At 46.0% G+C, this 22,127-nt stretch overlaps 1 protein-coding gene across 1 annotated transcript in view; it reads right to left on the bottom strand.

Annotated features, from left to right (window-relative positions):
• LOC135508951 (pleckstrin homology domain-containing family A member 5-like) overlaps positions 1-22,127 on the bottom strand; it is a 295,193-nt gene that overhangs the window by 33,772 nt on the left and 239,294 nt on the right. The window contains exons 17-22 of the mRNA XM_064929191.1: positions 11,175-11,228; positions 11,025-11,036; positions 10,579-10,668; positions 1,251-1,313; positions 454-534; positions 14-163 (exon numbers count right to left, since the gene is read on the bottom strand). Of these exons, the coding sequence (XP_064785263.1) occupies positions 14-163; positions 454-534; positions 1,251-1,313; positions 10,579-10,668; positions 11,025-11,036; positions 11,175-11,228 (450 nt within the window). The remainder of the gene's footprint in view (positions 1-13; positions 164-453; positions 535-1,250; positions 1,314-10,578; positions 10,669-11,024; positions 11,037-11,174; positions 11,229-22,127) is intronic.

Genomic DNA, 22,127 nt, shown 5'->3' with positions numbered 1-22,127 from the left:
TGCATTAACTCACAGTGTTGACTCGTGACAGTTCTCTACAGGTGCTGAGCAGGCCACTTTGCAGCACGTCTCTCTGCTGGATAACACTGTGTACGGCTGCTGGGTTATCAGCACTCATCGCTATCTCCTGACTGGCCGACAGCAGGGCTGTCTCCAGGGTGTGCTGTAGACAGGACCACCGTTACATATTGGAAAAGTTCACTTCAGGCACTGGAACACAGCGTCATTATAAACATGACATCTTGTATCTCTGGATGACAAGTACAAGGCAGTGTAATTGACCATGTCATTTTCCAACACTTATGATAGGTGTCATGACATGTTGACAAAAATCGTCAAGTAGCGAAAGCTTTATGACAGCTACATATTGGGCCCACTTGTTGAATGCAGTACGTGGTGAATAGATAGTGCCAGACAGACAACAACATGGTGCACTGTAGACAGATCCTTTACCTTCTCTCTGTGTAGCTGCTGGAGCTTGTCCTCACGTATCCTCACAACCTTGTCCTGTTCACACAACCTGCTCAGCTTGGCCTAAGGAGAAACATCATTATGGTCATTAAATCAGAGAGCCCAGGTTATCTTTCTAGAGATCAGATAGCCCATGTTATCATTCTAGAGATCAGATAGCCCAGGTTATCTTTCTAGAGATCAGAGAGCCCAGGTTATCTTTCTAGAGATCAGAGAGCCCAGGTTATCTTTCTAGAGATCAGAGAGCCCAGGTTATCTTTCTAGAGATCAGATAGCCCAGGTTATCTTTCTAGAGATCAGAGAGCCCAGGTTATCTTTCTTGAGATCAGAGAGCCCAGGTTATCTTTCTAGAGATCAGAGAGCCCAGGTTATCTTTCTAGAGATCAGAGAGCCCAGGTTATCTTTCTAGAGATCAGAGAGCCCAGGTTATCTTTCTAGAGATCAGATAACCCAGGTTATCTTTCTAGAGATCAGATAGCCCAGGTTATCTTTCTAGAGATCAGATAGCCTAGGTTATCTTTCTAGAGATCAGAGAGCCCAGGTTATCTTTCTAGAGATCAGAGAGCCCAGGTTATCTTTCTAGAGATCAGAGAGCCCAGGTTATCTTTCTAGAGATCAGATAGCCCAGGTTATCTTTCTAGAGAAAACAACACAGGTTATCTTTCTAGAGACAACAACCCAGGGGGGAGGTGAGAACACAGTGAACTATATAAAACTCCAGGTACCAGGTATGTAGTAGTACAGCAGTAGTATGGCGGATCAGGACGTGTTGAACTTACATCGATGTCAACCTCCTCGGGGCTGCACATGTAGGCGTGTTCCCTGTGGTCCTCTGGGCTCATCTGTAGGAAGGACAGTTGTTAGACGGACATAAAGACACAAACAGACACATAGCCTATAGGTAGAATCAGATCTAATGCAGCTTCATGACAATGCTCTGTTACTGTCCTGTATGGACTACTGCACCTGTAGTGATTGTATTACTACACCTAACAAACACATGAAACAGAACATGTCAAGTGTTGGTCTCATGTTTAATGAGCTGAAAAAAAATAGAGAAATGTTCCATACAAAAAAAAAAACATTTCTTCCAAATTTTGTGCACAAATTTGTTTACACCCCTGTTACTGAGCATTTCTCCTTCGCCAAGATAATTCATCCACCTGACAGGTGTGGCATATCAAGAAGCTGATTAAACAGCATAAGCATTACACAGGTGCACCTTGTGCTTGGGACAATAAAAGGACACTTTAAAATGTGCAGTTTTGTTAAAACACTATGCCACAGATGTCTCAAGTTTTGAGGGAGTGTGCAATTGGTATGCTGACTGCAGGAATGTCCACCAGACCTGTTGCCAGATCATTTCATGTTAGTTTCTCTACCATAAGCCGTATCCAACGGCGTTTAGATCATTTGTCAGTACGTCCAAACGGCCTCACAACCGCAGACCACGTGTAATCACGCCAGCCCAGGACCCCCACATCCAGCTTCTTTCAATTCTAGATTCTAGAGACAATTGACTGATTTCTTTATATTAACTGAACTGCCTAGTTAATTAAATAAAACAAACTCTTTGAAATTGTTGCATTTGTATTTTTTGTTCAGCATAAGTGTACATTATTGTATTTCAACTGGTTTCTTATGTCTGCCAGCAATAATAGCACCTTGTGGATAAATAAAGTTTATAAAATTGAACGGGTGCCAACGGTTTGTCATTGGACCGTAGAAGTATTTAAAAACATTGAATTCTTATTAACGATAAAAGTGACTCCAAAATGACACAATACATTATTTAACATTAATTTCTATTGGGATCAAAATAATCTGAAACACAACCAAAACAAACAACTAATGCATCCAACAGGTTTGTAGAGTCACACGTTTTATGTAGTCATTGTGTTCTAGGAATAAGGAACCAATTAGTAAACTTTGGACTACTTTATTCATGCAAATATTTAGGGGTGTCAATGAATTTTTTTTTTGTAGAAAATATCTTTCTCTGAGCTAATGTATTAGAATAAAGCTTATAAAGCTAATGTATTAGCATAAAGCTAATAAAGCTAAATGTATTAGTATAAAGCTTATAAAGCTAATATATTAGCTTATAAAGCTAATAAAGCTAATGTATTAGTATAAAGCTAATAGAGCTAATGTATTAGTATAAAGCTAAAACAGCTAATGAATTAGTATAAAGCTAATAAAGCTAATGTATTAGTATAAAGCTAATAAAGCTAATGTATTAGTATAAAGCTAATAAAGCTAATGTATCAGTATAAAGCTAATAAAGCTAATGTATTAGTATAAAGCTAATAAAGCTATTGTATTAGTATAAAGCTAAAAAGCTAATGTATTCGTATAAAGCTAATAAAGCTAATGTATTAGTATAAAGCTAATAAAGCTAATGTATTAGTATAAAGCTAATAAAGCTAATGTATTAGTATAAAGCTAATACAGCTAATGTATTAGTATAAAGGTAATAAAGCTAATGTATTAGTATAAAGCTAATAAAGCTAATGTATTAGTATAAAGCTAATAAAGCTAATGTATTAGTATAAAGCTAATAAAGCTAATGCATTAGTATAAAGCTAATGTATTAGTATAAAGCTAATAAAGCTTATGCATTAGTATAAAGCTAATAAAGCTACTGTATTAGTATAAAGCTAATAAAGCTATTGTATTAGTATAAAGCTAAAAAGCTAATGTATTCGTATAAAGCTAATAAAGCTAATGTATTAGTATAAAGCTAATAAACTAATGTATTAGTATAAAGCTAATAAAGCTAATGTATTAGTATAAAGCTAATACAGCTAATGTATTAGTATAAAGGTAATAAAGCTAATGTATTAGTATAAAGCTAATAAAGCTAATGTATTAGTATAAAGCTAATAAAGCTAATGTATTAGTATAAAGCTAATAAAGCTAATGTATTAGTATAAAGCTAATACAGCTAATGTATTAGTATAAAGGTAATAAAGCTAATGTATTAGTATAAAGCTAATAAAGCTAATGTATTAGTATAAAGCTAATAAAGCTAATGTATTAGTATAAAGCTAATAAAGCTAATGCATTAGTATAAAGCTAATGTATTAGTATAAAGCTAATAAAGCTTATGCATTAGTATAAAGCTAATAAAGCTACTGTATTAGTATAAAGCTAATAAAGCTAATGTATTAGTATAAAGCTAATAAAGCTAATGTATTAGTATAAAGCTAATAAAGCTAATGTATTAGTATAAAGCTAATAAAGCTAATGTATTAGTATAAAGCTAATAAAGCTAATGTATTAGTATAAAGCTAATAAAGCTAATGTATTAGTATAAAGCTAATAAAGCTAATGTATTAGTATAAAGCAAATAAAGCTAATGTATTAGTATAAAGCTAATAAAGCTAATGTATTAGTATAAAGCTAATAAAGCTAATGTATTATTATAAAGCTAATAAAGCTAATGTATTAGTATAAAGCTAATAAAGCTAATGTATTAGTATAAAGCTAATAAAGCTAATGTATTAGTATAAAGCTAATAAAGCTAATGTATTAGTATAAAGCAAATAAAGCTTGTGTATTAGTATAAAGTGATGTATTTCCATTTTTTTCTCCATCTCCATACAATATAGCTCATAATTGGAAATATTTATTTTATACAGTCATTATTGCTCATATTTGTCAATAATTTCAGGACGCCACTGTATGTGATCCAGGCCCCAGTGTTTGTCTAGTATCTGTGATCCAGGCCCCAGTGTTTGTCAAGTATCTGTGGTCCAGGCCCCAGTGTTTGTCTAGTATCTGTGATCCAGGCCCCAGTGTTTGTCAAGTATCTGTGGTCCAGGCCCCAGTGTTTATCTAGCATCTGTGGTCCAGGCCCCAGTGTTTGGCAAGTATCTGTGGTCCAGACCCCAGTGTTTATCTAGTATCTGTGGTCCAGGCCCCAGTGTTTATCTAGTATCTGTGGTCCAGGCCCCAGTGTTGGTCTAGTATCTGTGGTTCAGACCCCAGTGTTTATCTAGTATCTGTGGTCCAGGCCCCAGTGTTGGTCTAGTTTCTGTGGTCCAGGCCCCAGTGTTTGTCTAGTATCTGTGGTCCAGGCTCCAGTGTTTATCTAGTATCTGTGGTCCAGGCCCCAGTGTTTATCTAGTATCTGTGGTCCAGGCCCCAGTGTTTATCTAGTATCTGTGGTCCAGGCCCCAGTGTTTGTCTAGTATCTGTGGCCCAGGCCCCAGTGTTTGTCTAGTATCTGTGGTCCAGGCCCCAGTGTTTGTCTAGTATCTGTGGTCCAGGCCCCAGTGTTTGTCTAGTATCTGTGGTCCAGGCCCCAGTGTTTGTCTAGTATCTGTGGTCCAGGCCCCAGTGTTTGTCTAGTATCTGTGGTCCAGACCCCAGTGTTTATCTAGTATCTGTGGTCCAGGCCCCAGTGTTTGTCTAGTATCTGTGGTCCAGGCCCCAGTGTTTGTCTAGTATCTGTGGTCCAGGCCCCAGTGTTTATCTAGTATCTGTGGTCCAGGCCCCAGTGTTGGTCTAGTTTCTGTGGTCCAGGCCCCAGTGTTTGTCTAGTATCTGTGGTCCAGGCCCCAGTGTTGGTCTAGTATCTGTGGTCCAGGCCCCAGTGTTGGTCTAGTATCTGTCGTCCAGGCCCCAGTGTTGGTCTAGTATCTGTGGTCCAGGCCCCAGTGTTGGTCTAGTATCTGTGGTCCAGGCCCCAGTGTTGGTCTAGTTTCTGTGGTCCAGGCCCCAGTGTTTGTCTAGTATCTGTGGTCCAGGCCCCAGTGTTGGTCTAGTATCTGTGGTCCAGGCCCCAGTGTTGGTCTAGTATCTGTGGTCCAGGCCCCAGTGTTGGTCTAGTATCTGTGGTCCAGGCCCCAGTGTTGGTCTAGTATCTGTGGTCCAGGCCCCAGTGTTTATCTAGTATCTGTGGTCCAGACCCCAGTGTTTATCTAGTATCTGTGGTCCAGACCCCAGTGTTTATCTAGTATCTGTGGTCCAGGCCCCAGTGTTTATCTAGTATCTGTGGTCCAGGCCCCAGTGTTTGTCTAGTATCTGTGGTCCAGGCCCCAGTGTTTATCTAGTATCTGTGGTCCAGGCCCCAGTGTTTGTCTAGTATCTGTGGTCCAGGCCCCAGTGTTTATCTAGTATCTGTGGTCCAGGCCCCAGTATTTGTCTAGTATCTGTGGTCCAGGCCCCAGTGTTTATCTAGTATCTGTGGTCCAGGCCCCAGTGTTTATCTAGTATCTGTGGTCCAGGCCCCAGTGTTTATCTAGTATCTGTGGTCCAGGCCCCAGTGTTTATCTAGTATCTGTGGTCCAGGCCCCAGTGTTTGTCTAGTATCTGTGGTCCAGACCCCAGTGTTTATCTAGTATCTGTGGTCCAGGCCCCAGTGTTCATCTAGTATCTGTGGTCCAGGCCCCAGTGTTTATCTAGTATCTGTGGTCCAGGCCCCAGTGTTTATCTAGTATCTGTGGTCCAGGCCCCAGTGTTTATCTAGTATCTGTGGTCCAGGCCCCAGTGTTTGTCTAGTATCTGTGGTCCAGGCCCCAGTGTTGGTCTAGTATCTGTGGTCCAGGCCCCAGTGTTGGTCTAGTATCTGTGGTCCAGGCCCCAGTGTTTATCTAGTATCTGTGGTCCAGACCCCAGTGTTTATCTAGTATCTGTGGTCCAGGCCCCAGTGTTTATCTAGTATCTGTGGTCCAGGCCCCAGTGTTTATCTAGTATCTGTGGTCCAGACCCCAGTGTTTATCTAGTATCTGTGGTCCAGGCCCCAGTGTTTATCTAGTATCTGTGGTCCAGACCCCAGTGTTTATCTAGTATCTGTGGTCCAGGCCCCAGTGTTTATCTAGTATCTGTGGTCCAGGCCCCAGTGTTTATCTAGTATCTGTGGTCCAGACCCCAGTGTTTATCTAGTATCTGTGGTCCAGACCCCAGTGTTTATCTAGTATCTGTGGTCCAGGCCCCAGTGTTTATCTAGTATCTGTGGTCCAGACCCCAGTGTTTATCTAGTATCTGTGGTCCAGGCCCCAGTGTTTATCTAGTATCTGTGGTCCAGGCCCCAGTGTTTATCTAGTATCTGTGGTCCAGACCCCAGTGTTTATCTAGTATCTGTGGTCCAGGCCCCAGTGTTTATCTAGTATCTGTGGTCCAGGCCCCAGTGTTTATCTAGTATCTGTGGTCCAGGCCCCAGTGTTTATCTAGTATCTGTGGTCCAGACCCCAGTGTTGGTCTAGTATCTGTGGTCCAGGCCCCAGTGTTGGTCTAGTATCTGTGGTCCAGACCCCAGTGTTTATCTAGTATATGTGGTCCAGACCCCAGTGTTGGTCTAGTATCTGTGGTCCAGGCCCCAGTGTTGGTCTAGTATCTGTGGTCCAGGCCCCAGTGTTGGTCTAGTATCTGTGGTCCAGGCCCCAGTGTTTATCTAGTATCTGTGGTCCAGGCCCCAGTGTTGGTCTAGTATCTGTGGTCCAGGCCCCAGTGTTGGTCTAGTATCTGTGGTCCAGGCCCCAGTGTTGGTCTAGTATCTGTGGTCCAGGCCCCAGTGTTTATCTAGTATCTGTGGTCCAGGCCCCAGTGTTTATCTAGTATCTGTGGTCCAGGCCCCAGTGTTTATCTAGTATCTGTGGTCCAGGCCCCAGTGTTTGTCTAGTATCTGTGGTCCAGGCCCCAGTGTTGGTCTAGTATCTGTGGTCCAGGCCCCAGTGTTGGTCTAGTATCTGTGGTCCAGGCCCCAGTGTTTATCTAGTATCTGTGGTCCAGACCCCAGTGTTTATCTAGTATCTGTGGTCCAGGCCCCAGTGTTTATCTAGTATCTGTGGTCCAGGCCCCAGTGTTTATCTAGTATCTGTGGTCCAGACCCCAGTGTTTATCTAGTATCTGTGGTCCAGGCCCCAGTGTTTATCTAGTATCTGTGGTCCAGACCCCAGTGTTTATCTAGTATCTGTGGTCCAGACCCCAGTGTTTATCTAGTATCTGTGGTCCAGGCCCCAGTGTTTATCTAGTATCTGTGGTCCAGACCCCAGTGTTTATCTAGTATCTGTGGTCCAGGCCCCAGTGTTTATCTAGTATCTGTGGTCCAGGCCCCAGTGTTTATCTAGTATCTGTGGTCCAGACCCCAGTGTTTATCTAGTATCTGTGGTCCAGGCCCCAGTGTTTATCTAGTATCTGTGGTCCAGGCCCCAGTGTTTATCTAGTATCTGTGGTCCAGGCCCCAGTGTTTATCTAGTATCTGTGGTCCAGACCCCAGTGTTGGTCTAGTATCTGTGGTCCAGGCCCCAGTGTTGGTCTAGTATCTGTGGTCCAGACCCCAGTGTTGGTCTAGTATCTGTGGTCCAGGCCCCAGTGTTGGTCTAGTATCTGTGGTCCAGGCCCCAGTGTTTATCTAGTATCTGTGGTCCAGGCCCCAGTGTTGGTCTAGTATCTGTGGTCCAGGCCCCAGTGTTGGTCTAGTATCTGTGGTCCAGACCCCAGTGTTGGTCTAGTATCTGTGGTCCAGACCCCAGTGTTTATCTAGTATATGTGGTCCAGACCCCAGTGTTGGTCTAGTATCTGTGGTCCAGGCCCCAGTGTTGGTCTAGTATCTGTGGTCCAGGCCCCAGTGTTGGTCTAGTATCTGTGGTCCAGGCCCCAGTGTTTATCTAGTATCTGTGGTCCAGGCCCCAGTGTTGGTCTAGTATCTGTGGTCCAGGCCCCAGTGTTGGTCTAGTATCTGTGGTCCAGACCCCAGTGTTGGTCTAGTATCTGTGGTCCAGACCCCAGTGTTGGTCTAGTATCTGTGGTCCAGACCCCAGTGTTTATCTAGTATCTGTGGTCCAGGCCCCAGTGTTGGTCTAGTATCTGTGGTCCAGACCCCAGTGTTTATCTAGTATCTGTGGTCCAGGCCCCAGTGTTTATCTAGTATCTGTGGTCCAGGCCCCAGTGTTTATCTAGTATCTGTGGTCCAGGCCCCAGTGTTTATCTAGTATCTGTGGTCCAGGCCCCAGTGTTTATCTAGTATCTGTGGTCCAGGCCCCAGTGTTTATCTAGTATCTGTGGTCCAGGCCCCAGTGTTTATCTAGTATCTGTGGTCCAGGCCCCAGTGTTTATCTAGTATCTGTGGTCCAGGCCCCAGTGTTTATCTAGTATCTGTGGTCCAGGCCCCAGTGTTTATCTAGTATCTGTGGTCCAGGCCCCAGTGTTGGTCTAGTATCTGTGGTCCAGGCCCCAGTGTTGGTCTAGTATCTGTGGTCCAGGCCCCAGTGTTGGTCTAGTATCTGTGGTCCAGGCCCCAGTGTTTATCTAGTATCTGTGGTCCAGGCCCCAGTGTTGTTATAAACAGGATTGGTTGACTTTTCCCCATTCCTTTTAGCTCCTTGTAGAGCGCGGAGCCTCATCCTGAGTTTGGACTAAATAACAAGGGCAGTAAGAGGAAAGAGTTTGAGAGGTGTCCTGTCACTCTGCTAATTAGTGTCAATACTACCACATAAATGTCACAACCCATAATGCATTGTACTCAATTGCTTCTACCCCAATATAATTCTAAATCATTTCAACTGCATTGGATTCCATTCCGTACTCCCCCCCCCTAGGTCCTTCCTTGCAGAATACATGAGCATATCAGTCAGTCCAGAAGAACATTAATCTGTCTCCCTCTCTCTTCCACACACACACACACAGTTGTCTGACAGCAAAACAGCACAGAGAAATCACGTGGACCACGTGGTATGTTGGTGACGTTCCACGCACGGAGCATGCAAAGCTTTCTGTAATCGCAGGGAGTTTTAGCATGGGGAGAGTCTTGTCTCTGACAGTCGGGTTGTGGTGGAGATGCAGCCGTCACCGTGGTGATATGCCAACAACATATGAGGGACAGAGGGAGACAGCAGCACTTTTATACCTTCTGAGGTGGTCACAAAAGTGGCAGAGAAGGGATGTCATACCACACGTCGAACCATCATACAATCGTCACAAAAAAACAACAAAAAACAGCGTGAATTCATAGGCCACCTTACACTGTCGAGGGAGCAAGTAAGGTGAGGTCTAAAATGACAAAATGGTATCAGGCCTAGATATCTCAGCTCATGATATCAAAACAGAACCACGATGACTTGGTGATTTCAGATACTTCATTTTTAAAGTGTGAAAATTCTCACTTCCCATACAAAGACTGGTGGAAACAGAGTTGTGCTGTTGGTCTATAACACTGGCAACACAAAGCTGTGTCACACCAATTACAGTCCCCGGGCAACACGATACTGTGTCACACTAATTACAGTTCCCGGGCAACACAATGCTCTGTCACACTAAATATAGTCCCCGGGCAACTCAACACTGTGTCACACCAATTAGCGTCCCCCAGCAGGGACAACACTGGCAACAACACTTTGTTACACCAATTAGAGTCCCCGAGCTAGCCACGTCAGTCAGTACTTAAAGAGGGTAGCAAATCAAAAAAGGAATTTTGCACGAGGGTTCCAGAATTCACAGGGCACACTCTCCCCTTTAAGGACCCCTGCTTCAAAAACACAAGACGACAGTACTAACTACAAGTCAGGTTAGAAACGTCCTCTACTTATGAACAGGCTATAACAACTTCCCAACATCCAAGTCTCTTTGACTTTCGTAGATAGCAGAGAGTAAGGGAATATACATAAACCCAGCGCCACACACACACACGCACGCACGCACGCACGCACGCACGCACACACACACACACACACACACACACACACACACACACACACACACACACACACACACACACACACACACACACACACACACACACACACACACACACACACACACACACACACACACACACACACGACAGTGAGGAGGGGTTAATCGGACAGTGAAACATACAGTACACATCATAAAGTGTTACTGTATATAATGTATATAATAAGCCATGCCATCATTGTTGGTATGACTTTCCAGCCAATAGAGGAGACAGTCAAGTAAAAGCTGAATGAATAACATGTTCTACATTAACAGTGACACAAACACTACAGGAAAGAGATATTGTGTACGCCATGAGGGACTTGCAGGTTGCAAGACGGACCAACAACAACAACAAAAACAACTGAAGTGGATGGCGATTAAAGAAAGCAACATTCAGCCGGCAGCGTTGGCTGGCCAAGACCTTACTCTGTCGTGGTGCTGGTACAGCTGAGGCCTGGGGGCTGAGTTCTCTATCAACGTGTGAATCATCACGATTAAAGGCTGATTTTCCTTCACCTGGTAGTTCAGTGTGGAGGAGAGGAGGAGGAGCGATACGGGAAGTGAGATTATAGCAGAGCAACACTCACTGACGGACAAATGATGCTGCTAGTTCTGCTTGTCTCTATATGACACACACACACACACACACACACACACACACACACACACACACACACACACACACACACACACACACACACACACACACACACACAAAAATATGACAAAATGAATAGAAACTAATAGATAATAAATTACAAACACACTGTATTCCAAAATGTCACACGCCATGGGAAATCATCCAAAGACACACACAGGCTAGTTTTCACTGCATACTTTCAAACTTCAAAACATTTCAAAAGTGAACCTACATGAGACGACATCTTGAACGCAGCGAGGAAAAATCAGAACTTTTAGACAGGCATAAACATCCAGAAAAACACACAGACAAGACAGGCAGACAGCAATTCTGAAAAGTGGCAGATAGATCAGTCCAAGAGTAAAAGAGGGCGTTACCCCACCTGGTTGTCCAGATACATGAGGTTTCTTTGGAGATGATGAGACAGAATGTCGTTCTAGCGTCGGTCAGCAGTTCAGAGGAAAGAGAGAAGAGATAGGAATGAGAGAAGAGATAGGAATGAGAGAAGAGAAAGGAATGAGAGAAGAGAAAGGAATGAGAGAAGAGAAAGGAATGAGAGAAATGAGAGAAGAGAAAGGAATGAGAGGAATGAGAGAAGAGAAAGGAATGAGAGAAGAGGATTTTGATTTGATTAGGATCCCCATTCGCAGACGCCAAAGGCGACAGCTAGTCTTACTGGGTTCCAACACATAATGAAAAAGTCATTACAGACTTTACAATTTACATCCCGTACATGTAAAAACATGAACATGTAGTGTGTGTGTGTATCTATCAGTGCCACATACATGTCAGTACATACACACACCAAGTAGGTCACATTAGATAGAAGAGGAGAGAAGAGGAATGAGAGAAGAGGAAAGAGAAGAGTAGAGCGAGAAGAGGCGAGAGAGAAGAGGAGAGAGAAGATGTGAGGAAAGAGAGAAGAGGATGGAAGAGAGGAAATAGAGAAGAGGAGAGGAGAGAGGAGAGGAGAGAGAGAAGATGTGAGGAAAGAGAGAATAGGATAGAAGAGGAGAGAAAGAAAAGGAGAGGAAAGAGAGAAAAGGAAAGAGAGAATAGAAGAGGAAAGAGAGAAGAGGAGAGAGAGAGAGAACAGAAGTGAAAAGAGAGAAGAGGAGAGAGAGAGAACAGAAGTGAAAAGAGAGAAGAGGAGAGAGAAGAGGAGAGGAAAGAGAGAAGAGGAGAGAAGACGAGAGGAAAGAGAAGAGGAGAGAAGATGAGAGGAAAGAGAAGATGAAAGAAGACGAGAGAAGACGAGAGGAAAGAGAAGAGGAGAGAAGAGGAGAGGAGAGAGAGGAGAGAGAAGAGGAGAGAAGACGAGAGGAAAGAGAGAAGAGGATAGGAGAGAGAGGAGAGGAGAGGAGAGAAGACAAGAGGAAAGAGAAGAGGAGAGAAGACGATAGGAAAGAGAAGAGGAGAGAAGAGGAGAGGAAAGAGAGAAGAGGAGAGGAGAGAGAGGAGAGAGAAGAGGAGAGAAGAGGAGAGAAGACGAGAGGAAAGAGAGAAGAGGATAGGAGAGAGATGAGAGGAGAGGAGAGAAGACAAGAGGAAAGAGAAGAGGAGAGAAGACGAGAGGAAAGAGAGAAGAGGAGAGGAGAGAGAGGAAAGAGAGAAGAGGAGACGAAAGAGAAGAGGAGAGAAGACGAGAGGAAAGAGAGAAGAGGAGAGGAGAGGAGAGGAGAGGGAGGAAAGAAGAGGATAGAGAGGAGAGGAAAGAGAGAAAAGGAGAGAGATAATAGAAGAGGAAAGAGAGAAGAGGAGAGAGAGAGAGAACAGAAGTGAAAAGAGAGAAGAGCAGAGAGAGAAGGAGAGGAAAGAGAGAAGAGGAGAGAAGATCAGAGGAGAGGAGAGGAGAGGAAAGAGAGAAGAGGAGATAAGAGAAGAGGAGAGAAAGGAGAGAAGAAGATAGAAGAGGAGAGGAAAGAGAGAAAAGGAGAGTGATCGAGGTAAAGGAAAGTTAGGCATTTAGAAACAGGCAGACATGCAGAAAGAGAGACATGCAAAAAGAGACAGGCAGAGAGAGAGGCAGAGAGGAAGACAGGCAGAAAGAGAAAGACAGGCAGAGAGGGAGACAGGCAGAGAGGGAGACAGGCAGACAGCGAGACAGGCAGACAGCGAGACAGGCAGACAGCGAGACAGGCAGACAGCGAGACTGGCAGAGAGCGAGACCGGCAGAGAGCGAGACCGGCAGAGAGCGAGACTGGCAGAGAGCGAGACTGGCAGAGAGGGAGTCAGGCAGAGAGCGAGACTGGCAGAGAGCGAGACAGGCAGAGAGCGAGACAGGCATAGAGGGAAACCGGCAGAGAGGGAGACGGGCAGACAGCGAGGCAGGCAGACAGCGAGGCAGGCAGACAGCGAGACAGTCAGGACAAGACAATGTAAGGTAAATATGTAAATTATAGATAGATGGATACAAGGACAAACTGTTGGAGATGAGAAGGGGAATGGGCGTAGATCAGAGCCCTGCACGGGCATGCACTTTTACACCCGAGCCCAACCCATGCCCACAACGCTTAGGCCCTACCCTACCCAGGCCCAAAAGCTTCTGTCAAATTTAAGGCCCGGCCCTGCCCAGCCCAAAACCAGAAATAACTTCCTCCCTTAGTAAATCCATTAGCTGATCCTCTCTGTCTGTCACTGGCTCCCTGTGCCGAGCTCACTCTGCATGCGCTCTGCTCATGGCAGCTCTGAATCTGTGAGCAACCATAGCAACGGCTTCGCTTGGGCTGCTCCGCTCAATGATGAGAAAGGAGAGCAGTTAGCTACTTTTCATTACCCTAAACAAAGACAACTCAACATTATTATATTCTTTGAAATAATCTCTCCTGCGTTATATCTTTAGGTTGACGCACTTCTGACACCATGTTATGATCTTGTCAAATGTGACTATTCTGCAACAGCAGAGCCCGAGCAAATGGCTCAGCTTCAAAATGTTACCCAAGTTATCGATGAGACAACAGACCCTACCGTACCCTAGTCAATGATGAGACAACAGACCCTACCGTACCCTAGTCATTGATGAGACAACAGACCCTACAGTACCCTAGTCAATGATGAGACAACAGACCCTACCGTACCCTAGTCAATGATGAGACAACAGACCCTACCGTACCCTAGTTATTGATGAGACAACAGACCCTACCGTACCCTAGTCAATGATGAAACAACAAACCCTACACGGTCCTAGTTATTGATGAGACAACTGACCCTACCCGGTCCTAGTTATCGATGAGACAACAGGCCCTACTCGTTCCTAGTTATCGATGAGGCAACAGGTCCTACCCGGTCCTAATTATCGATGAGGCAACAGGTCCTACCCGGTCCTAGTTATCGATGAGGCAACAGGTCCTACCCGGTCCTAATTATCGATGAGACAACAGGCCCTACCCGGTCCAAGTTATCGATGAGACAACAGGCCCTACCGTACCCTAGTTATTGATGAGACAACAGACCCTACCGTACCCTAGTTATTGATGAGACAACAGACCCTACCGTACCCTAGTTATTGATGAGACAACAGACCCTACCGTACCCTAGTTATTGATGAGACAACAGACCCTACCGTACCCTAGTTATTGATGAGACAACAGACATTAACGTACCCTAGTCAATGATGAGACAACAGACACTACCGTACCCTAGTTATTGATGAGACAACAGACCCTACCGTACCCTAGTTATTGATGAGACAACAGACCCTACCGTACCCTAGTTATTGATGAGACAACAGACCCTACCATACCCTAGTTATTGATGAGACAACAGACCCTACCGTACCCTAGTTATTGATGAGACAACAGACCCTACCGAACCCTAGTTATTTATGAGACAACAGACCCTACCGTACCCTAGTTATTGATGAGACAACAGACATTAACGTACCCTAGTCAATGATGAGACAACAGACACTACCATACCCTAGTTATTGATGAGACAACATACCCTACCGTACCCTAGTTATTGATGAGACAACAGACCTTACCGTACCCTAGTTATTGATGAGACAACAGACCCTACCTTACCCTAGTTATTGATGAGACAACGTACCCTAGTTATTGATGAGACAACAGACCCTACCGTACCCTAGTTATTGATGAGACAACAGACCCTACCGTACCCTAGTTATTGATGAGACAACAGATCCTAACGTACCCTAGTTATTGATGAGACAACAGACCCTACCGTACCCTAGTTAATGATGAGACAACACACCCTACCGTACCCTAGTTAATGATGAGACAGCACACCCTACCGTCCCCTAGTTAATGATGAGACAACAGACCCTACCATACCCTAGTTATTGATGAGACAACAGACCCTACCGTACCCTAGATATCGATGAGATAACAGGCCCTACCCAGTCCTAGTTATCGGTAAGACAACAGGCCGTACCCGATCCTAGTTAACGATGAGACAACAGGCCCTACCCGATCCTAGTTATCGATGAGACAACAGGCCCTACTCGGTCCTACTTATCGATGAGACAATAGGCCCTACCCGGTCCTAGTTATCGATGAGACAACAGGCCCTACCCCGGTCCTAGTTATCGATGAGACAACAGGCACTACCCGGTCAAAGTTATCGATGAGACAACAGGCCCTACCCAGTCCTAGCTATCGATGAGACAACAGACACTACCCGGTCCTACTTATCGATGAGACAACAGGCCTTACCCGGTCCTAGTTATTGATGAGACAACAGGCCCTACTGTACCCTAGTTATCGATGAGACAACAGGCCCTACCCGGTCCTAGTTATCGATTAGACAACAGGCCCCACCCGGTCCTAGTTATCGATGAGACAACAGACCCTACCCAGTCCAAGCTATCAATGAGACAACAGACCCTACCCGGTCCTACTTATCGATGAGACAATAGGCCCTACCGTACCCTAGTTATCAATGAGACAACAGGCCCAACCCGGTCCTAGTTATCGAGGAGACAACAGGCCCTACCCGGTCCTAGATATCGATGAGACAACAGGCCCTACCCGGTCCTAGTTATCGATGAGACAACAGGCCCTACCCGGTCCTAGTTATCGATGAGACAACAGGCCCTACCCGGTCCTAGTTATCGATGAGACAACAAACCCTACCTGGTCCTACTTATCGATGAGACAATAGGCCCTACCGTACCCTAGTTATCAATGAGACAACAGGCCCAACCCGGTCCTAGTTATCGATGAGACAACAAACCCTACCTGGTCCTACTTATCGATGAGACAACAGGCCCTACCCGGTCCTTGTTATCGATGAGACAACAAACCCTACCTGGTCCTACTTATCGATGAGACAATAGGCCCTACCGTACCCTAGTGATCAATGAGACAACAGGCCCAACCCGGTCCTAGTTATCGATGAGACAACAGGCCCTACCCGGTACTTGTTATCGATGAGACAACAGGCCCTACCCGGTCCTAGTTATCGATGAGACAACAGACCCTACCCGGTCCTACTTATCGTTGAGACAATAGGCCCTAACCGTACCCTAGTTATCAATGAGACAACAGGCCCAACCCGGTCCTAGTTATCGATGAGACAACAGGCCCTACCCGGTCCTAGTTATCGATGAGACAACAGGCCCTACCCGGTCCAAGTTATCGATGAGACAACAGGCCCTACCCGGTCCTAGTTATCGATGAGACAACAGGCCCTACCCGGTCCTAGTTATCGATGAGACAACAGGCCCTACCCGGTCCTAGTTATCGATGAGACAACAGACCCTACTGTACCCTCGTTATCGATGAGACAAATGGCCCTACCCGGTCCTAGTTATCGATGAGACAACAGACCCTACCCGGTCCTACTTATCGATGAGACAATAGGCCCTACCGTACCCTAGTTATCAATGAGACAACAGGCCCAACCCGGTCCTAGTTATCGATGTGACAACAGGCCCTACCCGGTCCTAGTTTTCGGTGAGACAACAGGCCCTACCCGGTCCTAGTTATCGATTAGACAACAGGCCCCACCCGGTCCTAGTTATCGATGAGACAATAGGCCCTACCCGGTCCTAGTTATCGATTAGACAACAGGCCCCACCCGGTCCTAGTTATCGATTAGACAACAGGCCCCACCCGGTCCTAGTTATCGATGAGACAACAGACCCTACCCAGTCCAAGCTATCAATGAGACAACAGACCCTACCCGGTCCTACTTATCGATGAGACAATAGGCCCTACCGTACCCTAGTTATCAATGAGACAACAGGCCCAACCCGGTCCTAGTTATCGAGGAGACAACAGGCCCTACCCGGTCCTAGATATCGATGAGACAACAGGCCCTACCCGGTCCTAGTTATCGATGAGACAACAGGCCCTACCCGGTCCTAGTTATCGATGAGACAACAGGCCCTACCCGGTCCTAGTTATCGATGAGACAACAAACCCTACCTGGTCCTACTTATCGATGAGACAATAGGCCCTACCGTACCCTAGTTATCAATGAGACAACAGGCCCAACCCGGTCCTAGTTATCGATGAGACAACAAACCCTACCTGGTCCTACTTATCGATGAGACAACAGGCCCTACCCGGTCCTTGTTATCGATGAGACAACAAACCCTACCTGGTCCTACTTATCGATGAGACAATAGGCCCTACCGTACCCTAGTGATTAATGAGACAACAGGCCCAACCCGGTCCTAGTTATCGATGAGACAACAGGCCCTACCCGGTACTTGTTATCGATGAGACAACAGGCCCTACCCGGTCCTAGTTATCGATGAGACAACAGACCCTACCCGGTCCTACTTATCGTTGAGACAATAGGCCCTAACCGTACCCTAGTTATCAATGAGACAACAGGCCCAACCCGGTCCTAGTTATCGATGAGACAACAGGCCCTACCCGGTCCTAGTTATCGATGAGACAACAGGCCCTACCCGGTCCAAGTTATCGATGAGACAACAGGCCCAACCCGGTCCTAGTTATCGAGGAGACAACAGGCCCTACCCGGTCCTAGTTATCGATGAGACAACAGGCCCTACCCGGTCCTAGTTATCGATGAGACAACAGGCCCTACCCGGTCCTAGTTATCGATGAGACAACAGGCCCTACCCGGTCCTAGTTATCGATGAGACAACAGACCCTACTGTACCCTCGTTATCGATGAGACAAATGGCCCTACCCGGTCCTAGTTATCGATGAGACAATAGGCCCTACCGTACCCTAGTTATCAATGAGACAACAGGCCCAACCCGGTCCTAGTTATCGATGTGACAACAGGCCCTACCCGGTCCTAGTTTTCGGTGAGACAACAGGCCCTACCCGGTCCTAGTTATCGATTAGACAACAGGCCCCACCCGGTCCTAGTTATCGATGAGACAATAGGCCCTACCCGGTCCTAGTTATCGATTAGACAACAGGCCCCACCCGGTCCTAGTTATCGATGAGACAACAGACCCTACCCAGTCCTAGCTATCAATGAGACAACAGACCCTACCCGGTCCTACTTATCGATGAGACAATAGGCCCTACCGTACCCTAGTTATCAATGAGACAACAGGCTCTACCCGGTCCTAGTTATCGAGGAGACAACAGGCCCTACCCGGTCCTAATTATCGATGAGACAACAGGCCCTACCCGGTCCTAGTTATCGATACTTCCGGCGCCGACAGAGAAGGCCGCCTCGACAGAGATGGCCGCCTCGCTTCGCGTTCCTAGGAAACTATGCAGTTTTTTGTTTTTTTTACGTGTTATTTCTTACATTAGTACTCCAGGTCATCTTAGGTTTCATTACATACAGTCGACAAGAACTACTGTATATAAGATCAGCGTCAACTCACCATCAGTACGACCAAGAATATGTTTTTCGCGACGCGGACCCTGTGTTCTGCCTTACAAACAGGACAACGGAATGGATCGCATGCAGCGACCCAAAAAAACGACTCCGAAAAAGAGGGAAATGTGGCAGTCTTCTGGTCAGACTACGGAGACGGGCACATCGTGCCCCACTTCCTAGCATTCTTCTTGCCAATGTCCAGTCTCTTGACAACAAGGTTGATGAAATCCGAGCAAGGGTAGCATTCCAGAGGGACATCAGAGACTGTAACGTAACGACTGACGCTATCCGAAGCGGTGCAGCCAACGGGTTTCTCCACGCATCACGCCGACAGAAACAAACACCTTTCTGGTAAGAAGAGGGGTGGGGGTGTATGCCTTATGGCTAACGAGGCATGGTGCGATGAAAGAAACATACAGGAACTCAAATCCTTCTGTTCACCTGATTTAGAATTCCTCACAATCAAATGTAGACCGCATTATCTACCAAGAGAATTCTCTTCGATTATAATCACAGCCGTATATACCCCCCCCAAGCAGACACATCGATGGCTCGGAACGAACTTTATTTAACTCTTTGCAAACTGGAAACCATTTATCCGGAGGCTGCATTCATTGTTGTTGGGGATTTTAACCTGTTGATGCTCTGGGGGCGCAATTTCATTTTTGGATGAAAAACGTTCCCGTTTTAAACAAGATATTTTGTCACAAAAAGATGCTCGACTATGCATATAATTGCTACCGTTCGAAAGAAAACACTCTGACGTGTCCAGAAATACAAAGATCTTCTCTGTGCGTGCCCTAAAACGTGAGCTTCAGGCAAAACCAAGATGAGATGGCATCCAGGAAATGACAAGGATTTTTGAGGCTCTGTTTTTCAAGATCTCCTTATATGGCTGTGAACGCAAGAGGAATTAGTCAGCCCTTTCTGTCGTTTCCCCAAGGTGTCTGCAGCATTGTGACGTATTTGTGGGCAGATCATTGGAAGATTGACCATAACAGACCACATTTACCACGTGTCCGCCCGGTGTCCTGCGCCGAAATTGGTGCGCAAAAGTCACCTGCCAGTATTTTTCCATGGGACACAGAGAGGAAAGCAAGCTTCCACGAACTGCATGTCAATGAAGAGATATGTGAAAAAACACCTTGAGGATTGATTCCAAACAACGTTTGCCATGTTTCGGTCGATATTATGTAGTTAATCCGGAAAAAGTTTCACGTTGTAGGTGACTGCATTTTCGGTTCGTTTCGGTAGCCAGACGCAATGTAGAAAACGGAACGATTTCTCCTACACACAGACGCTTTCAGGAAACACTGCGCATTTGGTATGTGACTGAGACTCTCCTCATTGAAAACATCAGAAGCTCTTCAAAGGTAAATGATTTTATTTATTTGGTTATCTGGTTTTTGTGAAAATGTTGCGTGCTACATGCTACACAAAATGCTATGCTAGCTTTGCATACTCTTACACAAATTAGTCAATTTCTATGGTTCAAAAGCATATTTTGAAAATCTGAGATGACAGTGTTGTTAAGAAAAGGCTAAGCTTGAGAGCAAATGCATTATTTTAAGTTTATTTGCGATTTTCAGAAATCGTTAACGTTGCGTTATGCTAATGAGCCTGAGGCTTTAGTCACGATCCCGGATCCGGGATGGGGAGTTTCAAGAAGTTAACAAGGCTAATCTGAAAACAAGACTCCCTAAATTTTATCAGCATATCGATTGCGCAACCAGGGGCAGAAAAACCTTGGATCACTGTTACTCTAACTTCCGCGACGCATATAAGGCCCTGCCCCGCCCCCCTTTCGGAAAAGCTGACCACGACTCCATTTTGCCTACAGAAAAAAGCTAAAAAAAGAAGCTCCCACGCTGAGGTCTGTCCAACGCTGGTCCGACCAAGCTGACTCCACACTCCAAGACTGCTTCATCACGTGGACTGGGACATGTTTCGTATTGCGTCAGATAACAACATTGACGAATACGCTGATTCGGTGTGCGAGTTCATTAGAACGTGCTTTGAAGATGTCGTTCCCTTAGCAACGATTAAAACATTCCCTAACCAGAAACCTTGGATTGATGGCAGCATTCGCGTGAAACTGAAAGCGCGAACCACTGCTTTCAATCAGGGCAAGGTGTCTGGTAACATGACTGAATACAAACAATGCAGCTATTCCCTCCGTAAGGCTATCAAACAAGCTAAGCGTCAGTACAGAGACAAAGTAGAATCCCAATTCAACGGCTCAGACACAAGAGGCATGTGGCAGGGTCTACAGTCAATCACGGACTACAGGAAGAAATCCAGCCCAGTCACGGACCAGGATGTCTTGCTCCCAGGCAGACTAAATAACTTTTTTGCCCGCTTTGAGGACAATACAGTGCCACTGACACGGCCTGCAACGGAAAAATGCGGTCTCTCCTTCACTGCAGCAGAGGTGAGTAAAACATTTAAACGTGTTAACCCTCGCAAGGCTGCAGGCCCAGACGGCATCCCCAGCCGCGCCCTCAGAGCATGCGCAGACCAGCTGGCTGGTGTGTTTACGGACATTTTCAATCAATCCCTATACCAGTCTGCTGTTCCCACATGCTTCAAGAGGGCCACCATTGTTCCTGTTCCCAAGAAAGCTAAGGTAACTGAGCTAAACGACTACCACCCCGTAGCACTCACTTCCGTCATCATGAAGTGCTTTGAGAGACTAGTCAAGGACCATATCACCTCCACCCTACCTGACACCCTAGACCCACTCCAATTTGCTTACCGCTCAAATAGGTCCACAGACGATGCAATCTCAACCACACTGCACACTGCCCTAACCCATCTGGACAAGAGGAATACCTATGTGAGAATGCTGTTCATCGACTACAGCTCGGCATTCAACACCATAGTACCCTCCAAGCTCGTCATCAAGCTTGAGACCCTGGGTCTCGACCCCGCCCTGTGCAACTGGGTACTGGACTTCCTGACGGGCCGCCCCCAGTTGGTGAGGGTAGGTAACAACATCTCCTCCCTGCTGATCCTCAACACTGGGGCCCCACAAGGATGCGTTCTGAGCCCTCTCCTGTACTACCTGTTCACCCACGACTGCGTGGCCACGCACGCCTCCAACTCAATCATCAAGTTTGCGGACGACACAACAGTGGTAGGCTTGATTACCAACAACGACGAGACGGCCTACAGGGAGGAGGTGAGGGCCCTCGGAGTGTGGTGTCAGGAAAATAACCTCACACTCAACGTCAACAAAACTAAGGAGATGATTGTGGACTTCAGGAAACAGCAGAGGGAACACCCCCCTATCCACATCGATGGAACAGTAGTGGAGAGAGTAGCAAGTTTTAAGTTCCTCGGCATACACATCACAGACAAACTGAATTGGTCCACTCACACAGACAGCATCGTGAAGAAGGCGCAGCAGCACCTCTTCAACCTCAGGAGGCTGAAAAAATTTGGCTTGTCACCAAAAGCACTCACAAACCTCTACAGATGCACAATCGAGAGCATCCTGGCGGGCTGTATCACCGCCTGGTACGGCAACTGCTCCGCCCTCAACCGTAAGGCTCTC

The sequence above is a fragment of the Oncorhynchus masou genome, chromosome 22 (genome assembly GCF_036934945.1).
Source record: "Oncorhynchus masou masou isolate Uvic2021 chromosome 22, UVic_Omas_1.1, whole genome shotgun sequence".
NCBI classification, from domain to species: Eukaryota; Metazoa; Chordata; class Actinopteri; order Salmoniformes; family Salmonidae; genus Oncorhynchus; species Oncorhynchus masou.
The sequence above is the reverse complement of the archived record's forward strand: the minus strand, read 5'-3'. Positions and strand labels throughout refer to the sequence as shown.